This window comes from Taurulus bubalis (genome assembly GCF_910589615.1).
Source record: "Taurulus bubalis genome assembly, chromosome: 10".
Lineage (NCBI taxonomy): Eukaryota > Metazoa > Chordata > Actinopteri > Perciformes > Cottidae > Taurulus > Taurulus bubalis.
In genome coordinates this window covers 14,996,974-15,019,280 of record NC_136598.1, presented here as the reverse complement: position 1 = coordinate 15,019,280, position 22,307 = coordinate 14,996,974, and the positions used below count along the sequence as shown (strand labels likewise).

At 42.3% G+C, this 22,307-nt stretch overlaps 1 protein-coding gene across 1 annotated transcript; it reads right to left on the bottom strand.

Moving 5' to 3' along the window:
* Positions 1-4,099: 4,099 nt before the first annotated feature.
* On the bottom strand, positions 4,100-16,552 carry oafa (OAF homolog a; the record flags this gene model as incomplete). Its single annotated transcript, XM_079225052.1, is given in 5 exon segments — positions 4,100-4,377; positions 5,139-5,319; positions 5,459-5,593; positions 16,249-16,485; positions 16,487-16,552. Coding segments are annotated over 5 exon segments (897 nt in total).
* Between the last annotated feature and the right edge of the window lie 5,755 nt (positions 16,553-22,307).

Genomic DNA, 22,307 nt, shown 5'->3' with positions numbered 1-22,307 from the left:
CGTCTCTTCTGAAGACAAAACAAAGAGGAAAACCACTAAAACCACTTACAGTTTCTCTCACAAACGTGTCTGGCAGCAGCCATCAAGCCAACTTTTCATCACACAGAAAGAGAAAAGATGAATCGAGGCACATCCAGCATTGTAATATCGCTTACAGTAGAAAGAGACTGCATTACCGTCCAGAGTCTTGGACTGTGCAATCCTTTGTAAGGGACCAACAATTAGCCTTTGCTAGAACTATAATAGCACTACAGTTGGCCGGCCCAGGGTCTGGTGGGGTGAGGGGGCCGTCTCTTCATCGGCTGTGACGTTTGTGCTAGGAGGTGAGGCCATGCAGACGGTCAAGCCCACTGGAACAAGATGTTCACTTGAGTCTCAAAGGCGTCAAGCAAGTTTCAAAAGGAGATGAGAGGTTACTAGGTGCGAGGCCTCAGACAGTTCTCATGAGAGGAAGATTATTTCAGCTCTAATTAAATGACACATGTAAAAATAACAAACTGTATTGCTGTTGACTCTGTCTGTGTGGATGCATGGATGTCAGGGTGGCAGTGGGAGGTGAAGCCGGAATACTAAATGCAGTAGGGCAACTCTGTTGGTTTATAACCCAGCAGTTTTAGTGACTTGGAGGCAAAATAGGGTGGCAACTACAAATTATTTTCTCGATTAAGGGTTTTAACATGTCAAATAATAGTGATAAGTGTCCATTATAACCCAATGTGATGTATTAAATGGCTTGTTGACCAACAATCCCAAACCCAAAGATACTCTGTTAACACTTATATACAAGGAAACATGGCATTTTCACATTGGAGTCAGGTAATGTTTTAAATGTTTCGATTTTTGTTTTGCTTGAAAATTAAAATCAAAAGATCAACTAACCTATTTATCATTTCACCTGCGAGGTAGAACAGCTGCAATGGGTCGAGTTTGACGTTTTTTAACGCGAGAATATAGAGGTTTTATTCTGTTATTCTGTCTACAGGTGGCACACTTGTTCAAACAGTACGCGCGCACACACACTCACCACCAACAACACAACAACAAAAGACAGATAATAATCCAACTTGGGATCTTGACACACAAGGAGAAAACATAAATCAAATTAAAAAGCGCTGCAAACTAGTAAAATCATACAAAACAAAGTAAGTGTTACAAATACAATTCAAGTGAAACCCCGGATGATACAGCTCACATTCTAACAGCTGTTGTCTTTACATAGCAATATGAGAAAATATAGATTGTAGATTCTATGCCATTCACTATAAACCGGTATTGTGTCGTATCCTGTGGGGCTGCCGACCTTTCCTGAGACACCAGGACTGTTAAATACTTTTTGAATGAGATACGTGGCAGTTTTTTAGGCTTGGCTACAACCATGTATCCGCGTGCCCGTGTGCAGCTGATGCTGGCGGACCGAAAGAGAAGGAGCTCCCTGGATGCTCCCACAGCGGCGGACTAAGTTACCCAGTTAGCTGCATGCTAGCAAACTAACCGGGAGCAAGCTATCGTTCAAAGGAGCTAACGACGCGTCCGTCTGTGGGATTATCACGCGTCCACACACGCAGTAAAGCACCATTACCTTCACTGTGGACATTCAGCTGTCTCTTCGTTTGCCTCCTGCGAAGGTGTCTTTCTGTGAAGGCTTCTGCAGGAGAATGTAAGAGGTTTGTTAGCAGGCACCGTGCCTGCTTTTTGTTGTCGTTCACGTGAGCGCAGCCTACTTCAGCATCCTTATTGCTCATCCATTTTATTAGTCGCTGCACATGCAAACGGAGCGACCAGTAGAATTAGCGACAGTGTGACCCTTCCTTGTATTGCCCCAAAATATGCCTCAAGAGGTCATGCCAGGCTTATTTAATGTTTAATAGGAAAACAAAGTACGTTTCCATCCTTCCTGCTGTCTTCCCAAAGCGATGGGAAGTGGCTTCTTCTTTTTGAGCAGTGGCGACATCGTGTGGTCAAGAGTGGGAATTACAAATATGTTCTTCTCCAGCAGGGGGACAACATGGAAGAACGGCATTGTTTATTAATTATTCATTATTCATATTACTAGTAATAGTGCTGCATGTGTAATGAGGGTCTGAACAGTGGTGTTATAGTGTTAGATACCATCCTATCTGTATCCCCACTCCCACCCCTTGCTGCAGCTAAAGCTTATTTGTGCTTGACCTCCCATGAGTGGGTTAGTGAACAGATATTTTCCACAAGAACACAATGAAGTATCAAGTTATCAATAACATTTAACATCAGGGCACATCGTGGCCCCAACATTCCCTATGGAGTCTAGCCTCGAGCCTTTTAATGATGCCTTTTCGTTTCCCAACTTATTTCCTGTCAGCTCTCTACTGTAAATTGTCTAATAACGATGTGAAATGTCCCCCCAAAAAAATTAACAAATACTATATGCAGTGCAAAAAAGACTTTATTGAAATTCATGTAAAACTCTTATATGGTACATTACCTAAACTGCTTAATTTCCTCCAACTTTTTACAACATATTTAAAACTCTTTCATAGAAAAAATATGTTTACAAACTTAATCTACAATTACATAGCAAATATAGCAGTGGAAATGTTAAGGCACTTCATCACCAGTAAAGGTCACAAATAGAAATGTTCCACTCATTTGGTTCTTTAGTTAGCATGACACACAACACACACAATTATCTTTTGATATGGCAGTAAAGACTGAAATGAAGATGGAGGTCATACTTTATCCTACTTCTCTTAAGAACAGACAGACAAAATGAAATTTGGTCCAGCAAGTTGGAGAAATGCTCCTTGAATTACGCATGAAATATTATCAGGGATTTGAGTTGCATAAATTCTAGACATTTAACTGCTGAGATGAACAGACAAAACTGAAAACAATATAACACATTTTTCCATTGGGATGTGACAGAAAACATAATAAACTGAAACATTGTTTAACCAGAAGATGGCGGTATATATATATATATATATATATATATATATATATATATATATATATATATATATATATATATATATATATATATATTACTAAAAAAGGCCACAGTTTTGTGAATCCTGACATGGAAAAACACCACAGATACGAGTGAGGTTCTATACACCGAAACATTACTCCCTTCTTTTGACAGCAATTTCTTTGACTTTGGTTTATTTGGCACTTTTAAAGACAGAATGTGAATGGTGGGCATGTTGATGGGGCAAAGCAGAACTACTGCCATCCTAATAAGAATATAATAAATCTGTTTATTCAAACTCTCTGCAAACCAGGAAAACTTGGCAACAAAGTAGCATGACCCATGAATGAGTCTATAAACAACATCCAAACTCCAAAAGTTCTACATGCTCTGAAATGTGTGTGAATACTTATTGTTACTGAGGACCTGTGGTTTTGACTCTAAGAGCTTATTTAATGCAAAAAGACACAAAAATAGTCCCCAATAATTTCACTTTGCAACCGAAATAAATAAAGCCAGCATTGAAGAAGCATTTATGTTGTCTTCCAGCTTGCATTGTTATAAACAAAGCTGGCTACAAAACAGTTTTTCACAGAGCTTTATAGGAAAGAAAACTCCACCATCCAAATTTCCCTCCTTCAGGATGGCAGATTGTGTTTGTCCAGTATGTCTCTTGTGATCAGAGTGGGGCTCTGTTCTTCATTTGCTGGTTTTTAATTGACCAGAAATGTACTATCCAGCTTTGTGCATACCATAGGTTGTTTGGGAGGTTATTGTTGTTGGCATCTGTAATCTGCTACAATAACTTCTCCAAAAAAGGCACAAAAGTGACAGCTTCTTTTGTAAAGTCACATTATAGTTGATAACAATATGTCATTTTCCCAGAAAAGGCTGGAAGTCAGTGGGTCCTCTTAGAACAACGTGCTGCAGCTCTCCTCAAAGGTTTTGGTCTCAATTGGAACCTGAATTTGTTTCCGTTTAGCTTGAACATCTGGATCTCCCCACTCCCCACCTGAGCAAGTTTAACTTCACGTCACGTAAACCGCGGTCCAGTGTTACTGTGTTTACTTTGAATAACTTGGGTGGGGACGCATCGGTTTGGCTGGGAGAAAACACAGTATTTCTCTTTCCATAACCATCCAGAACTAAATGCTAGGTCTCTTCGTCCCATAGACACAGCTGTTTTTGGGGAACGTAGTAAGTAAAATGGTAGCCCTTGCTGCAGCTCTTTATGCCACACTTGTAGGTTGAACCTTTGCCTGTGGTGTCCCGGCTGCGGCAGTACTTCAGCTGACATGGGTACCACTCCAGACGCACGCTGTATGTGCAGAGACAGGGCTGCCACAAGTCTTTAGTAGAGTGACAGGCCTGAAAGCTGGGCGCCTCTGTTGTTGTCTGGGGCAGGACCTCGAACATGGAGCCATCCACTCCTATAACACAGACGTGAGAGAGACATGATTATCAGCGCTTGTGGTATTAAAAACAAAAGCAAGCCATCATTGAGTTGTGTGAATCATTCTCTTTCTGATTACACTCTATTCAATACTGTATTGAACCGAGGAGGGCGGACAAAGTGGCGAAAAAGAGGAGAGGCGGAGCAGTAAAAGGGGAGCTTTGTGATGCAAAGGAGATGCGAGTGCGATTCCCTCCGCTGATAATGGTGCGGAGTGCTTGGTGAACCATGACCATCAACATTGTTTCCTCTGTAACAGTGCTGTCAGTGGACAATAGTGCTGTCATACGGATTTTCCCCAGCCTGAATAATTTGGACTTCATTGCTAGTAAAATACTGGATACGACTGCAAATAGGCCTTAAAAACAAATTGTTCATAGAAATAGTCTCAATCTCGGTAAGTGTGAGGATTGTATTTTTTTTTTAAGTGGAAGATTGATTAGGAATGTAAAGAGACACAGAGGAAGGTAAACATAGATAGCATAAACAGTAATAGAGCCGTATCTACAAAAAGCCATAGATAGCACAAAGAGCACTAAAATGAAGAGGAAAGAGGCGTTTGGCTGATAGAAACAGCAAAGATAGAGAGCATCTGGCAGATAAAGCGTGTTAGGAGAGAGATAGAGTGGATAGTCAATATGGCGGCACGGGAGAGAGATAAGAGAACAAAAGAGACACTATGCCACTATATAATTTATGCTGGTTTCAATGATAAACAAACATTAGATGACCCCTGACCTTTGTCCAGCCAGTGTCTGACATCGGACTCCCTGGTATAGATGGCCTCCTGGGCCTCGCTGCACATGTTGTGGATGTGGGAGCTGAGTTGAGAGGCCTGACTTATATTGACCGCGGCGCTCATCTCCAGCTGCTCCAGTCCTCGCCGCTCCTCCGCCAAGCGAATGGCCTGAGGGTTTTTCTGAGGAAGACCACACAAATGTTCAGCGTGCACACCCTCAGATGCTCCGAGCAATACACTTCATTGAATTTTTCCAAGAGCTGAAAATGTTGATAGTACACATAACGCATAAATTCAGCTCGACGCCATGACATCATACCTGTCTGAGACGGGCCATGGACTCGCTCGGGATGATCTCATTGCGGCTGAGGCGAGAGATGAAGCACAGGGCCTGGTACTGGTTCTGTCCTCTTTCAAGCTCGCCCAGGATCAGCGCTCGGAATATCTTCACATCCTGCGAGACATAAGGGATGAGAGATGACTGGCTGAACGGATAAACAGACAGTTCCCAGAACACATTTAAGTGGTGAATGAAGCAAGGCTATAATAACTTACAGTTTATATGTGCAGACTCATACGGACTACAACAAATATTCTTTCCATTCCGATACTTAATGTAGCACTTTTCCAGACACTGAGAGTAATTCAATATGTGGAGATCAAAGCGGTTCAAACAAATGTCTGCTAAGAGTAAAGAGGGGTTTGTGTTCACTCTGCTCATAGAGCCTCATCTGACAGCTTGTTGATACTTTTTGTCTGTCGGCCTGTGCAACGTAGCTCCAGTCATGCTCTGGTTATTTGTACTGTCAAATTAAAGGCGCTGGGCCTGTTTCTTGACAAACTTATCAAAGTTTCCTCACATGCCGTAAAAGTCAGAAACATTTTTCTGCACTGTTTTATATGGAACTGTGGAGGTAGGAAAACAGTGATAGTGGAGAACGCACAAGAACACTTGTTGCTGTTGGCAAGTGTGTGAGAGATCTGGCGCCAAACCCAAGGCCATTAAAAGTTCTTGGAGAGGGCATGCAAAGCATGATGGGAAGCTCCAACAGAGAAGAGAGCAGAGCAGCAGACCTGTCCTCCTATTCATCAGACACCCCCCACCCCCTTGCTGGCTTCGGCTTCAAGACAGATACAGTCCCACACACCCCTCCTCCACTTTTCACACTCCCGTCTGAAGCAAACAGGCTGCAGAGGATCGCAGTCTGAAGGCTTTCACTCCCTGATCATGAGGCACTCTGCGATAGATAAACAGCCCAGAGATAACCCCATTGCATTCTCCTTAAGGCTCCTCTGTTTCACTTCCTGTACGCAGAAGTGTACACACTGGCAAGAAAGCGACACAACCTGCCATAAAAGCGTTTATGCTCTGGAGTTCATTATAGCCTACTTTGCATGATCACTGGTTCCTCAGCCACTTTTGTCTGGGAAAAGAGTTTCTGGCAGGCTTACTATACAAGCATGGGTATTGCACAAGACAATCATGCGATACTATTTGATCTTTGGAAAGCAAATTACTGAGCAAATATTGAGTCACAGACTTTATACGACAATAATCGTGGGCTGATCAGTGTATCGAGGGACTAAACACAGAAAGTTGACGTTAAATATATCAGATAATGTCATACTATGATAATACAGTACTCAGACTTATAACAAAAAGAACAGAGTAGATGTAAGGAAGAGGTAGTACAAAGCCGACAGAGAGACGACCAAGAGTGCCATTTCCCCTCAAGTGTAGGGAGACGCAGAAGCCACGACTTCAGGACCTCCCATATTGCAGACGCATGGCGCTACACTGGGACAGTGTGTGTGTGTGCGTGTGTGTGTGTGTGTGTGTGGAGACGAAGGGAAGGCATTTGTGTCAGCCACATAAATTTGCCCAAGGGCTCTGTAGGTAATTACAGAGTAGTTCCACAAACTCTGCTTCTTTGGATCCTTCCTACTCATGGGCAAAGTGCAGAAGCTGAGCTCTCCTCCTCCTCTTGTGTCATTATGTGTCCAGATTAATGATTGTCTACTTCTCCGACCCGGCAGTTGGATTGAGGCCAGAAAGGGCGAGGGGAGAGCAGCTTACTGTGGTTTATTTTTCTGATGCAACTTTGTGTCAAGACATCTGCACACAATAGAACATCTTAATGATATTGTTTGACATCTTGGGTAAATATGTAGCTACGGCCAGCAAAGATTAGCCTAGCTTAGTTTAGCTGGCCTGGCTCTTTCTGAAGATAACAACATCCGCCTACCTGCATCTCTAAAGTTCACTAATTGAGGCGTAACATCTTGCTTGTTTAGTCTTCACAAAACTGTGTTGTAAAAACAACAATTTGTGGTTTGGATCTTCCCATCTAACCCTCGCACTATTCATTTTAATATACATGTATTACAAAATAAAAGACACAATGAAATGAATCTCCAGCCAACAGTGAAGGGAGATTAAGTGTAATTGTTGCCTTTAAATGGCAATAACAAACCGGTGTTGATATCCTGGTGGTTTATGTGGCATTAAGATAATAATCAGCATGTCTTCTAAAAGCAAATAGAGTAATAACAATGACATCATCTCCACATTTCCATGCAGACAGAAGCTGCTGGATTCAACTGTTTGTTTGGATAAGACGAGCCTCACTTGTGCCTGCCTGAAACCAGCACCGTCGCATGCACACACGGACTCGTTTGTACAGACAGTCAAAAGTTTGATAATTAAAAAAAAAATACTGCACAAAGAGTGATATGTCCAGTGATGTGATTAAAGGAGGTTTTACGTATCCCAACACAGAGTGAGTCTAAAACAAAGTGATCAAAAGCTGCAAGCTTGTGGGTTGATGCTGTTTTTGTAAGCCAAGGAATTATTCAAACTGATGGGGGAAGATACTGGTGTGGAATAACTTTGACAGAGACAAATATGATACAGGCAAGCGTAAAGCTTGCCTGTATCATATTTATTTAATGAATTATAAATATACATATCCTGCTGCAGCCCAAATTTTCAGTTTCTTCGCAATTTCTCGCATAGAATAGCCTTCATTTCTAAGAACAAGAATAGACTGGCGAGTTTCACATGAAAGTTCTCTTTTTCTGGCCATTTTGAGCATATAATCAAACCCACAAATAATCATCCATTAGCCTTCTAAGGCGATGAGCAAACACAATGTCCCATTAGAACACTGGAGTGATAGTTGCTGGATATGGGCCTCTATACACCTATGTGGATATTTCATTAAAAACCACATTTCCACCTAGAATAGTCATTAACCACATTAACAATGTATAGTGTATTTCTGATTAATTTAATGTTATCTTCATTGAAAAAAAACAGTGCTTTTCTTTGAAAAATAAGGACATTTCTAAGTGACCCCAAACTTTTGAACGGTAGTGTATATAACAATTGTGTCAACTTCTGTTAAAAAATCCCTGGTTACCAAACTGTAAATAAAGTTAATGCTAGTTATATATTTGAAGAGGAAACCCCTAATTCAACTTTAGAACATTATAGTCAAGTGGGCCTGCTAGAGCTTGAAAATGAAGAGTAAGGCCATTTGACTTCCCAACTACTCCTTAAAGAAGTGAAGCCTATATCAGGAAGATGCGTCACCCCATAAAAGTGCATTTCCACAGACCTACATGAAATTAAAGGCTTGCAGACCAACATTTAGAGAAAATCACCAGGTACAAGCATTAAGAATTAAAAGAGTGACCTTTGCCTGCCTTGAAAAAGGTGGGTAATACCATAATCAAAAGGACAGCGAGGCCTTGAGTTTTTCCCCTACCAGAGCAGAGTAAATGTCAGCACGGCTATAAATAATCCACACAAGTACAGATTCCTAAGCATTGCTCCTTGACACCCAGGACTTAGTCCACTTGCAGACAAACTACCACTGGCCAACAGCCAAACACAAGTCTGTATTCATGCAAGCTGACTAGTGGGTAACACGGAGACCTGTTAAACAGGAGAGAGGTGGGGGGCTGTTTCATTGGTGGTTACCTTTGGTGGGCCAGGTTATTTAAGAGGTGCACAAAAGCCTATTCAAACACTCAAAGGCTGCCATTTACAGTGAGCATTCTCCATCAGCGTGGTCGTAACCCAGCTACACATTCACAGAGGGCACACCTGGTTTACTGGCTGTGAAAATGAGAACGATGTGAAGCCCTAAACTGAAAGAATTATCAGGGTATTTTCTATTAAGCGCTAAGAACAAATGTCCTACTGAAAGAACAACTGCAAGACATGTACATCTCACTTTGGGACTAATAGTAACGGTGCCAACTCCCACTTGCATGCATGAATAGACATTCCAACACACACACACACAAACACATGAGCACTCACACGAAAACAAACAGTGTGCCAGTAGCTATCCCCTGTGCAGGAGGTCCTTCCTGTATTTCAATCCCCTCTAAGACCCTGTCTGTTGATAAGGCTGATGGCTGGCTGTGGAGGGCTGTTGGTCAGCCACGCTCTGATGAGTCATTTGGGAGCACTGGGTTTGAGTGGGTATTTGAGACAGGCTTTTTATCAAGCGAACTGTTGGAGCAGGAACACACACAAAACGAACCACTAAAATGTTTTCTTCTCCTACCAACACTGTATCCATTTGGCCTTTATTTGTAGATCCATAGGTGATGAGAGGTTGCATTTACTTTTAGGACCCCTAACCTGCCCAAATGGCCCAGACTACCTTTTAAAAACAACACACGGATTTACTGTGTTTGGTGATGGGGACGATATTTGCCTTGGCTCATGAGGGCAGCCCAGTCCAAAAGCACAGGTGTAGGCAGGGATTAAAGATCATGGTGGGAGACGGAGGGGGAGACAGACTCACACAGACAAAAGAAGCGGGAGAAAAGCCTGTGCGCGAAGAAATGCTTCAGTTGAAGCTAATTACACAGGCTCCAAAGGCAGGAATGTGGAGTCACATTTGAGCCGGTCACACCTGGTTGTCCCAAGAGTGAACCAATTAGTAAACAGTGGAACTGAATGGACGATAAAAACACCTTGGCTATTGGATGGTAACTTACTTTGAGTGTTAACACATGAACTCAGAAAAGCAAACACAAACACTCCACCAACCGTCTCCAATACAGACTTTAAAAGTCTTCAAACCAGTGAAAAGTATGTGCAGACCACGATGAGGGAACTATTCATTCACACAGAATCTGGATACAATTATCCGGACACCCAAACTGTTCATGGAGACTTTGCACTCAGGAAATGAGGAGCACAAACAGTGGGTGCTAACAGGGAAGGAAATGAGGCAGATAGATAAGGCATACACAATAAAGATGGCTACAGCCCCATTCGGGCCTTGAAGTGTTGTCCCACAGCTTTCATATCCTGTTGCAAAGGATAAACAAACAGCTATTTAATGAGGAGGCATCTAAAAATGATGGGATAATTTCAACTATATCTCATTTTCTAAAGCCATATATTTTCATAATCGTCTTCCTCAAAGCCTTATATACAATTATCCCTAAACAAACCAAAAATTGTCATCAAAAAAGTTTCAACTTAATGTGTGACCTGGCACCCGAGTAAAAGAAAACACAGGAAAGATCATTTTTACAGATCTAGTTGGAAGATGTGACTTGCAAAGATTTCTTTAAAACAGGAAACCGAGCATCGCTTTCTTTTCTAGACATCCCTGGCTCTTTCTCAGAACTTTGACAACACAAGCTGTGTTTTATGACTGGAAAAGTAACACCAGAGCAGTTTATTTGACAAGAGAAAGGATGATGTAATACCTCCCCAGGTGTGGACCCATATAACTTAAGCACCGGAACTGACTGAACTGTCACAAGGGTTGGAAAGTTAAGTCAAACATTTAGTTTGAAACTTACCCGGTTGAGCTAGTCAAAAGGACACAGCCATGAATTTGACAAAAGGACATTTCGGGATAGAATAGAAGCTTAGGTGGAGTAAACCCAACCCTTTGTTGCCGGTTTTGTTTCCAACTACAATCTTAAAACCTTTGGGGTATATTGAAATGATCACAACTATGCACAATACAAGTCCCAACTACTGTCTTTTGGTCCATCAAAGCACCCTGAAGTCCATAATCCCTGATTTCTGGAAATGATTAAAATAGAAAAGTTGGATCATGGCTGTCCAACTCGCTCTGCTGTATCCTCTCTCCCTGCATGACTGTGGGAACGGGAAGCCTTTTCTTTATCAGCAGCAATACAGCCCAACATCTGGCCTGCTGGCAGGAGTAGGATAAAGGATAAAGACATCAACCGGGGCTGAGGGGCCACGAGAGGCCAAAGGGGCCTTTATGGTGCCTTGAAGGGCCACAACAAGGCGATGGAAGATTTTTTTCCTGGAGGGAACAAAGGGTGGCCAGGAGAAAGATTAAGTGTATGGGTTCATACACTTAATCCCTTTACAATGGAACAAACTGAAACTGAAACGGAGTACAATAAAAACCAACCCACCTCCAGGTATACAATGTAATCTGTGCATTTGTTTCTCCCCGCAGAGTAACCCAACAGGATCTTCATGTACTCAAATTCCAAGGCACATATCACGAAAGTGAAGTCACTTTCTACACATGTAAGAGCGGTACAGTACCTCTGATGAAGTGGTGAGGCAGTAACTCGTTTGTGGAGTTTCTCTTTCCCACACTGAAAGGAGCCATAGCATAACAAGTGAAAATGAGGAGTAGAGTTCTTCTAAAAGGTAATGTGCAACGTAAACAAAAGCTGGAATATCTGAGCATCTATTGCGAGACGATTTCTCACGTGGATGATTTCACTGAGCGTTTGGGACTCAGTTGACTCTGTGACCTTTCACATTACTACAGAGGAAAACTCATGTGCCCCTATGATGAGTCCTCGGCAGCGTCTGAAACAACAACATTTTCCGGAACAGGTGACACTTGCCTGTGAAAACAGACGTTGCAAGTTTGTGCAAGTGACAAAGTGGGATGGTGTTTCAGGGTTTGAGCGAGAGGCAAGGTGTGGCAGCCAAAAGAAAAAGAAAGCCAGTCATAAAATGGGGTGACTGCACTGCACCGACTTGCACCTGAACAGGGATCAGGGGAAAACAACAGTCAGTTGCTTCATTTGGCAAACACCGGTATTTCCCCAAGAACAAGAAAGAGCTACATGAATTGCCAGGAAGCCACCCACGCAGGAGAGTTTGCCTAATAGCAAATAAAATAAAGGCCCCGGCCCAAAGCCATTAGAACAATTTGACCATGTGATGCAGTATGTGATATGGCTGTGAGAGAACAGACGTCTGCCAAAATGCATCATGGATACTCTACTGTAGATCCCAAAGGAAGGGCACAAAGAAAGGCCAACCAACCTGCCTCCCCACCCCCAACTCTTTTAATCCCGTGTTTGACATAGCACATGAGGGTGTGTGAAGAATCTCCAATTCATTCTTAAAGCACGCTGGGCGTATCCATAAAGCCTCTGTGCTTTGAAGACAACCACAATATACACTAGAGTGAATTGACTGGTGGGGTAAATAAGCCCCCGGCTGAAACACAATCCTGTTTATAAGGCTGAAATGAAATGAGAATCAATAAAACAGCTAGCAAGCTCATTCTCACCACAGCGCCATTGTTTACTAAATCCAGACCCATTTAACATCATAGTGTGAGATAGTGTCAAGTGGCCTCCAACATCTGCTGCTCCCGTGACCCATCAGCATAGCAATGGGTCACTCTCATGCCACGTGAACACTGATGTTGATACATTTAAGACTTTCCAGCACAGAAAAATACTCTCAAAAGTTGATTACTTAAAAAATGCTTTTCTGTTGTGTTATGGATAGTGACGCTTTTTAAAAATGTTCAGTCTTTAGTTGGCTTAAGTGGCTTATGCATCCCCAAAGGGCAATATTTAAACACCGTCTCACTAGTTTGGCCTTTTTGTGAGGACAGCAGACAGTTAAAACACAATCTGGAAAACACTTGTGTGGGTGGAAAGCTTTCCAAATTAAAAAAACTGCCTTTTTCTCATTATTCTGCATTAGTGTGACCAAATGTTTCTTCAATCTCTAAATGAATCAAAACAGAAAAATAAATGTTCAAACTGTTGTCACAGATGTTATATTATAGAGCCATGGTGCATATAACTACAGATGCACGTGGCTTTGCACCACTGCATCACCAAAATGAAACCTTCTTCAAGTGTTAACTCAGCCGAGAGGCCTGTGGAGTCACTCACATTCCTGCATTGATCAAACCCGCTAGCTGGACATGAAAGCGAGACAGAGTACAAACTGATTATCCTCTCTGACAAACTTTCTACATCTGGAAAGACCTAAATATGTGCTACATTTCCCTTGGATTTAACTCCAAGACATAGTTTATGTTCAGCTCAAGGTCTTAAGACTGCATAAGACCATAAATTGTTGCAGTGATTGTTGAAGGAAAATTGATGTACTAAATCTGCAAATGACTGGAAAAGGAATAGTCTATTTTAGGCTACAACAGCAAATCTGATTTGTCTTGTTTAAAAAAAACATTTTTACACAAACTTTGAGCAGGTCATCAGGATATTACTGAACTGCACACACACATTGCTGCAATTCTAAACTGTTAGAGTAGATTCGGCTGTAAATACTTTCCTGTGATACCAGATGGCATTAAAATTAAAAAAAAACCAGAACATTAAGCAACCCTTTACAATTACAGATGACACAGTGGATGACCAATTCCCTACCATGACACCTTTCTTTCACAAACATGATAATATAAAATCATAGTTCTTCAGTGTTTCAATTGAAATTGACACTGGTAAAACAAGATACTTCATTTTTGCCCCTCAACAGAGTTGGTGATAATCATTTGGAACAGCATGGGAGCTCAGTTCCAGGGCAAAGAAAGAAAGAAAAAGAAAAGTACCAGACACCATAAATGATCTACATGAAGAGATATACTAGCATGACACAGAGGTGTCATGAGCGAGTTAAACCACATTATCTTGTCCATATGTCTACATGCCTTCATGCCTTCAGAGCAAACGTAACCCTCCTGAAATCACAGCACAGCTGATTCTCACAGTGATTTATTGCTTGGATAAGGTTGACTAAACTTCCTTCTCACATCCAGCAGACCACTCCACCAGTGTCTAATGGCTAGAGCATTTACGGTCACATCTTTGCCACGTATTCACCCAGCAGAAAAGAGCACAACGGCTGATGATCATTTATAGAGGCCTTTTAATACTCCTGGTGAGAGCAAAGATCACATGCCCCTCTACCCTGCATGAATCGATCATGTATAATTGGATGGTAAAAAAAAAAGAAGAGGGAAAAGCGTCCTCAATAATGAGTAACTGGAATAATACTTTAACCTGTGATGTACCCATCCACCATTGGCTGCTGTGTTCATTAGAAATCTCCAGTGTTTCACATCCCTGTTAAAACACTCTTCGTCCCACATGCTTGAATCTGGACTGTATATTCATGGCAGCTGGAAGTGACAGCTCTTCCAACTTTCCATAAATCTTGGAGATACTGCACAAGAGCTGAATGAAAACCACATGCAGGAGAACTTGAGGAGAGAGCAGGAAGAAGTGAGACAGAGGGGGCCGGGGAGACATAGACACAGAGGGAGAGGGGGGGTGAAGGAGGCTAATTTACAACAGAGAGAGAGAAAAAAAAAGGGTATTCTAGAGGTTCTGTTGACTTTATTCAAATAAACAAAAACCATATGTGCATACATATGTGCGTATGCATGGACGTGTGCATGCGCAAAGGGACGCAGCAACACGGGGCAGCTTCACAAACGAGCGAAGGCTCCATGCCCACAGATAAGGGTATGTCTCTTTATATTGGAGTGTCTTCTCTTTCAACTCTAAATTAGCTGTTTTGGTTAGTGAACCAGACGTGCAGATCAAAAAGGTCAGACATGCCCACTTAATCCTGGTAAATCTCCCCCTTCACATCTCGCCAGCCTGTCAGCTTCTGTGTGACAGCAACCATCACAGACACATGCCTTTGCTCCGTGCGCTCCCCCACCCACTTCATGCACTCATGCAGTTGTAGTTTTTCTTCCGGGACTGACATGTATCTGTCCCTGTGTAGTCATTGTCCAAAGTGAAACAGTTTCATCTTTAAAAAAAAAGAAATCACAACTGGTCAGGGAGGGACACATGATCTGCTCGTCTACTTTGAGAAGAATCCTAAATATGTCCACTGATGATCAGCTCTGGGCTGGAGCCGTCAGCAGCAGGGGTTTAAAGGCCATCGGGGTGTGTGAACATCCACATCTAAGGAGCAGCAGCTGTCTTGACCTCTGTGAAACTCAAGCTAAGATGGAAAAAGATGAATGAAACTACTGCTAAGTTCCACTTTGGTTTTTGTGCCAGGTACAAAGTCTGCCACACGGGGTGTTAGGCTTTTGGGATGCTTTCATTTAAGCTTCAGCTTGTTTTAACCCTGTGATGGAGACAACATTTTAACTTGACCACCATTAGGTTACTTTATTTCAGTCTTTATAGGATATGGATCTCATGAGACAATCAAAAAAGAAAAGATGAAAGTCATCAAGTGACCTTTTATGTAGCCTACGCCTGCCTATCACACTTTGTTTTTGGACTATAGCCCTCACCCCGAGGGACATGACTTGGATATGCTAGACCACAGGTTTCTGTTCATGTGAAACACACCCCCTTCAGATTCTGAAGCCGCAATAAAGTGAAACTGTTGTATGATTTAAATTGAATCATTGGTTCAAAAAGTAAAGGATGGGTACCCATAACAGTCCCCGAGAGATCTCCAGGTCCCAAAGTCCCCCAAAACAAGGAATAGGGTCGAATAGGTTTCGATTTTGCCTAATTTCAAGGACGAGCAAGAATTACTTTTAACATTAGATTAACCATGTCTATACTGTTGAAATGTGCCATTACCGTCAGATAATTGAACACCCAACACTGGGGACCTCTCGAGGAGCACTGATGGACCCCAGATATCATGTCGGCACGCCAGTGGAAACCAGTTTTAATTCAGGCTGAATGTGTCGTCATACTTTCATACTTCACAGACGTTCTAACAGCATCACATCTCACATCACCAGAGAGTCAGTATGAGCGGATAAACGCCCTCCGAAGGGACAACACCGGCGAGCATGGAAGGTAAACAGGACCACCTCTCACCTGTTTGAAGTCCGCCAGAAACGTGATGAGTGTCCCGTCTCCCTGCTTGAATTCGAGCGATATCGAGTCTCTCTCATTGTCCGCCTCCAACACCTCCTCGGTCACCAGTCCGTCCGCGAGCCGGACCCGGACCCGCAGCTCTGAGCCCAGTCCCAGCGCGACCACCAGCACCAGGGCGCAGAGACGGGTCAGTATCCGAGCTGAAGCCGCAGAGACGCAACTCGCAAACATGCCCAAAAGACGCGAAATGTAAGCCGACAGAGGGGAAAAAAATCGAGGCGAAATCCAAAAGGTCTGCGTTCATATCCCCCCTTACTGTGATCTTGGATTTGGTCGTAAAGTCTTTTCCTTCATATTCAAAGTGGGGGTTCTAGTTCACAGGTCGCTCCTCCATATGGTCCACTCTCCGGTGTGCCAGCACTTTCCACAATCACACGCACGGCCATGGAAATCAGACAGAACAAGCTGGACTCTAAATCTCTGCTTTTCACTTCAACGTGAGTTCACTTCCACTGAAAGAAAGTCTGTCGCTCCGGCGTTGTTAAGATCATGCGCATTTCAGCCACCCCCTGCTGCTGCTGCTGCTCCACAGCCAACAGTCTGATGATCGCACGTTGCTCCCAATTCCGCTTTGTGTTGATATTCCCCGTCTCCCTTTTTCTCTCACTCTGCAACTCATGCAGTCCCGTCACTTCCTCTCCGTCGGTATCCCACTGCTCGCCTGGCTTCCCAACTTTGTGTTGTGTGAGTAAGTGAGTGAGTGAGTGCAGTGGTGGTAGTAAACTCTTAAAGCCATATACCACCCTCTGGAAACTCTGCCCATCCCCCTAAAGGCCTCATGTGATCCTCCTGCACGCAGCAGCAAGCAGGCTGAACTAATAATACCCCCAACAGTTACAACAAAGGTGTTGTGAGGATTTGTAAATCATAGCTTGGGGCTACTGATCTTGTCCTGTAAGGATACATAAAAGACTGGGAAAACTATAACCTGCAGCTGGTCATCACAAATCAAATAATACAAACACAAAAATAGTTGTTAAAGATATAGTAGATTTTCTCAAGTTAACAGGCCGGTTGACGTGAAGATAAATATGATTAATTCAAGCAATGCATGCCATACATTTGTTTCACTATGTCATTTTATGAAGGAACATTTTGAAATTATTCTAACATATCTTTGTTGCACATCGAGCATTATTTTGTGGCAGATGTGTGAAATTAAAACTTTTACTGGTAAAATCAGGACTACAGTGTACTGCCTAAAGGCTAATAAGGGGGTGGGGGGGTCTAATAATAATCTGTAACTTCCATAGAATAATAACCAGTTTTAAGAACAAAAGTCGAAAATGAAGATAAAGAACAATTTTCTTTGTGAACTCACGTTTTTGTTTTTCAGTTGTTTTTCCAATGCATCTACTCTCCCTGACAGCTTTTTTATATGGTTGATTCACAGGTTCCAGCGAACTGAAAAGTATAGTCACGCCTTCATTCTCCTGGCATGTTATTATATTTTATGATATCCTCAAGTGAAATCCTGCACGTCAAGCTTGTCAAGCAGAGGTGAGAGCTGCCAAACAGACAAAAGCTGCCTATATGAGGGGAGATCTCGGCGTAACATCAAATGATAGACGACTACTGTGTTTGTGTGTGTTTTGCAAAAAGGGTGACATCCCTGCGCTAAACCTCCTGAACAATTGTGTTATCTCTGTCGGCTTGACGCACTGCATTCTGGGTGGGCTGAGCCCCGTGCTGGAGACCCCTGAATGTGGCAGGACTTGAGTGCTGCTGAGACTGAGAGGTGGATGCTCCAGTGAAGGGGAAAGCAAACAGAGAGGCTGTAAAGCAGAGCAAACATTGTTAGCCGGGCCTGGCAAACCAAACTGGGGCCCTGGACCCTGATAGACTGGAGGAGTGCAGGTCAGGCAAACACACCCCATTGTGACGGGGTCTCAGGCTACATCTCAGTTAGAGCGCTTAAAAAGAAGAAGAAGTTTGGGCCAAGAACAGTTTGATTGGATCGAACATCACGACCAGTTGTTGTTAGCCAACATGTAAATGTTGCGCCATCCAACAATTTTGGGGCTTCATTAAAAATCATGTGCTTGCTTGTTGCAGTTGCTTCACCGTGGACTTCCTGTATCCTCCCACACAGAGGGGTCCAAAGTGCAGTAGCTCTGTGAGGCTGTTTGCATGCAGTGACACACGCAGGTAGCAGAGACACTCACAAGCTACAGTGTACAGAGGGTGTTTATGATTAACTAGCAATTGCGTTGTCCCACAGTAATTATGGACACAATGAGAAGTAACCACGTCAGGGCCTTTACCTCACTGGACTTGTTTAAAGCAGTTGGCCAAAGTGAGATGTATCTGCTTCTTTTTGTTAAGAAGAAGCAAAAGGGGAAATCACACAAACACTCTTGGGATTATATTTGTATGTATGTGTATCATTATGCGATAATAGAATATCATTTAAATGTCATCATATTGCTTTCACTTTTAACGCGACTTCCTTCTTTATCACAGTTTTGCAGTGCTCGTCTAGAATATTCTCTTAAGTGTTCGAGCTGAAAAGAAGCTGTTTGCATTCCTTAAGGCAAAACCTGTGAAATAGACACTACAGTCTTGCTTGGTGAGTCTCCTGCAGACTCTCTGATGTTTTTTTGCTTTTTCATTCTAACAACACAGCTGCACAACTGTCGTTATCTGAATATGTGTAATCTTGACATCCTCTCTTAAAGTTGGGAAGCAAAAAGGTGTTGTTATAAGAAATGCATTGATTTCATTTCAAGTGTAGATAAAGAGTATTTTATGTTTTTTTTTAAACATTTTAATATGCATTTAGATTTTCTTAAAGAGTAATATGGCTCCATTTACTTTAAAACAGTAGCCTTTGTAAAATTCACAAATTAATCAGTTAATACTATAAGAATATGGTCGGATTATATAATATTTAAAGAATATAACATTTACAATTGGAAAGCAAATTCAAATTAGAAGATTTATTAAAATCGTGTGCGTGAACCACCCAGACAGAGCTAGTCACCAAAACAGAAATGTCTGAACAAAAAGCCGTGACTACTCTGCATCATCTCATATTTTGAATAAACGAAGTAGCATCGATTAGCAGCATATTCCCAAACTGGACCAATTTGCTTTCAGGGATCGAAAAACACCAGATAAAGAAAGAGAATATTTACATTGTGGGTTGATCGCCATCACATGCAGCGGAGCAGTAATACCCTTAATACTCGCTGAAAATGCGCAATATTTTTCCTCCATAATATTTTGGTTGATGAAAGTATTCAGAGTTAATCAGAAAGCTTCCAAAACCAACAAGCTGATGATGTTTCACCTCTGCACAGGGCAGCCAGTGGGGGAGAGCCAAGCTCTGTTGATCTCACTGATCTCACCTCCAGATGCCAGAAGTGTTTGTTTGTGTGTGTGTGTGTGTGTGTGTGTGTGTGTGTGTGTGTGTGTGTGTGTGTGTGTGTGTGTGTGCGTGTGTGTGTGTGTGTGTGTGCGTGTGTGTGCGTGCACTCTTTAAAAATGTGTACAGTATTTACATAAGGACTGCGGGAGCTGAAATCAAGCTGCTTTCCCGTTCTCTGATGATATTTACACATCTTCTTTTCCTCCCTCTCACGGCTTGGCCTCCAGTGTGCTGGGGCAGCAGCCAGTTGCTTTCTGAGCTCCCTGCTGTCGGCTGATTACAGCAGGAGGTATCCCCTTTCACATGTGGGGCTCTGGGGCCACAGGAACCCTTTTGGAGCGCAGGCTCGCATGGAGGAAAAGAGAGTACAGTTAGATATGATGGTGGGGAGATTAGAGGCAAGGAGAGATTTATATACAACATCTAGCACGGTGCATACCAGCTTAGTGTCCACCAGTTACACTAAGCATAACACAAATAGATAGAGATAATACTATATATAACAATAATAATGAGTCATTCACAACAGCACATTGACTCCCCCACATTGATAGTTACTGCTTGACAGATTGAGATGATACATGTAACTTGTGATGCGTTTATAAAACATAATCCACTGTTAAAGATAAATCTCCTCAACAGTAAAAAAGCCTATATAATATATAGTAGTACAACTCGCATTTTTCTGCATTGCAGTTACATTACAATTTGCTAATAATACTAATAGGCTTTTACTTACACTACACATTGCTACTTTTACTCAAGTAATGGATAAGAATCTGTTTTGTTTTATTTTTGGCATAATCTCAGGTACACAAAGATATGAATGCTGTCCATTGATTGTACATCAATTACTCACTGCCAGAGTAGCATCCATATGTTCCTGTGTCAACACTAGCGGGGGAACAGTTCAAAGGAAAAACAGGGTGAAACAACAGAGCAGGGATCTTTTAACCCATGCTTCTCCAAGAAAAAGCATCGCATCGCACACAATCATTTATACTATGATAGAATTCTATGGGAATTCCTGTTAAGTTAATGACAGAGAGAGAGAGAGAGAGAGAAGGAGAGAGAGAGAGAGAGAGAGAGAGAGAGAGAGAGAGAGAGAGAGGGGTAGGGGGGGAGAGAGAGAGAATGAGTGGGAGATACAGAAGGGGGGAAAAAAGGTTCTTTTGAATTGTAAAAATAAATAAACACGTTTGGGCTTATACCTCGGAGCATTAAACCCCACAGTGAGAGTCTTTCCTGGCAGAGTCCCAGCACGAGATGAAAGACAATCCCACTTTAAACATAGGCGTTGGAACATATCATTTATCTTTCCACATAATGGGAGGTCAAAGCTGTGATCTAATAGCTGAGGTGCAGCTATCTCACGCTTTCTTCAGTGAGAATTCATATACAACATTTTGAGCATCTATTGTATGCACATTTGCGGTTACTATAGAACACAAGCTGTGTGTGTGTGTGTGTGTGTGTGTGTGTGTGTGTGTGTGTGTGTGTGTGTGTGTGGCTACCCTTTGTGTCCTTTACAAACATGAATACATCCATTTTCAGGAGCCGTTACTGGAAATAAGAATAAATCATAATATTGATCAAATGTGGAGTTTCAATGTAGATGATACTTGGCCAAGAATACCGTACGACTCTCCCTCATCAAATGGCGTTGATTCATTTCTTGGTTTTGAGCAGTGGCGGGCCGTGGATTTTCTACTGCGCTTTCACTGCAGTCTGAGTCATAGTCTCATCAGCTGTTTAACAGCTGGGCGCACCCCCAAAAAATATTATAAAATAGCTATCTACAACTTTGTGATTCTGTTTAGGCCAGCAGAGAAGGTTTAGCAGCCCCTGACAGCCCGCCACTGGTTTTGAGGAAGCATGTGACTCAGAAAACATCTGTTCAGAATACAGGGCAGGTCTCCTCAGTATTTAATGAATCAACTCTTGGCCTGCTGGAGTTATAAAAATGACTGTTAATTCTCTTTGGGGGGCATTTAATAATGTTGGCTGGGAGTTATTCAAACGTGACTCACTAAAAAAAGTTTCCTTAGCAATTCAACACAATATGTGTTCATATTTCTTGTGGGAAAAACTTCATGTTGGCTTTTCCCACGATTGTCTATAAGTGAAGGGCGACATCCAACACAATTATCATACCAATATCACCTAAATAAGCCAGTATCCCTTACATGCTCAAGGCCTTTTCCACAAAAATAATATCATCATTGGAATATTATCCGGGCATGCATTACGTCATTGCATATTCCCCGGTGAAGCTCCATGCTCTCAGGTGAGAAGAAGTAGCTTCATGTGTATTAAAGGAGACACATGGCAATCTCCTTCAATACAAATATCAGTGGAGAGGTGAGTAGCAAAAAGGACCACATTTCAGGGGAATTGGTTCATCCCAATCAGGAAGAGGAAAAGAGTGAGGCAGCCAGTTTGAGCCAGTTTGAGCCAACACTGCTAACCAGCAGGACTGAACTGAACTATACTGGACTGTGAGTGACTCTGAGTCTGTTGTGAACAAAGCGCAAAGGGCAACTCTGACTGCCATCACATAACAACATGGGCTTGAAACTATCGAACATAAACTGAGAGAAAAATGTAATGCCAGGAACAGGAGCATTAG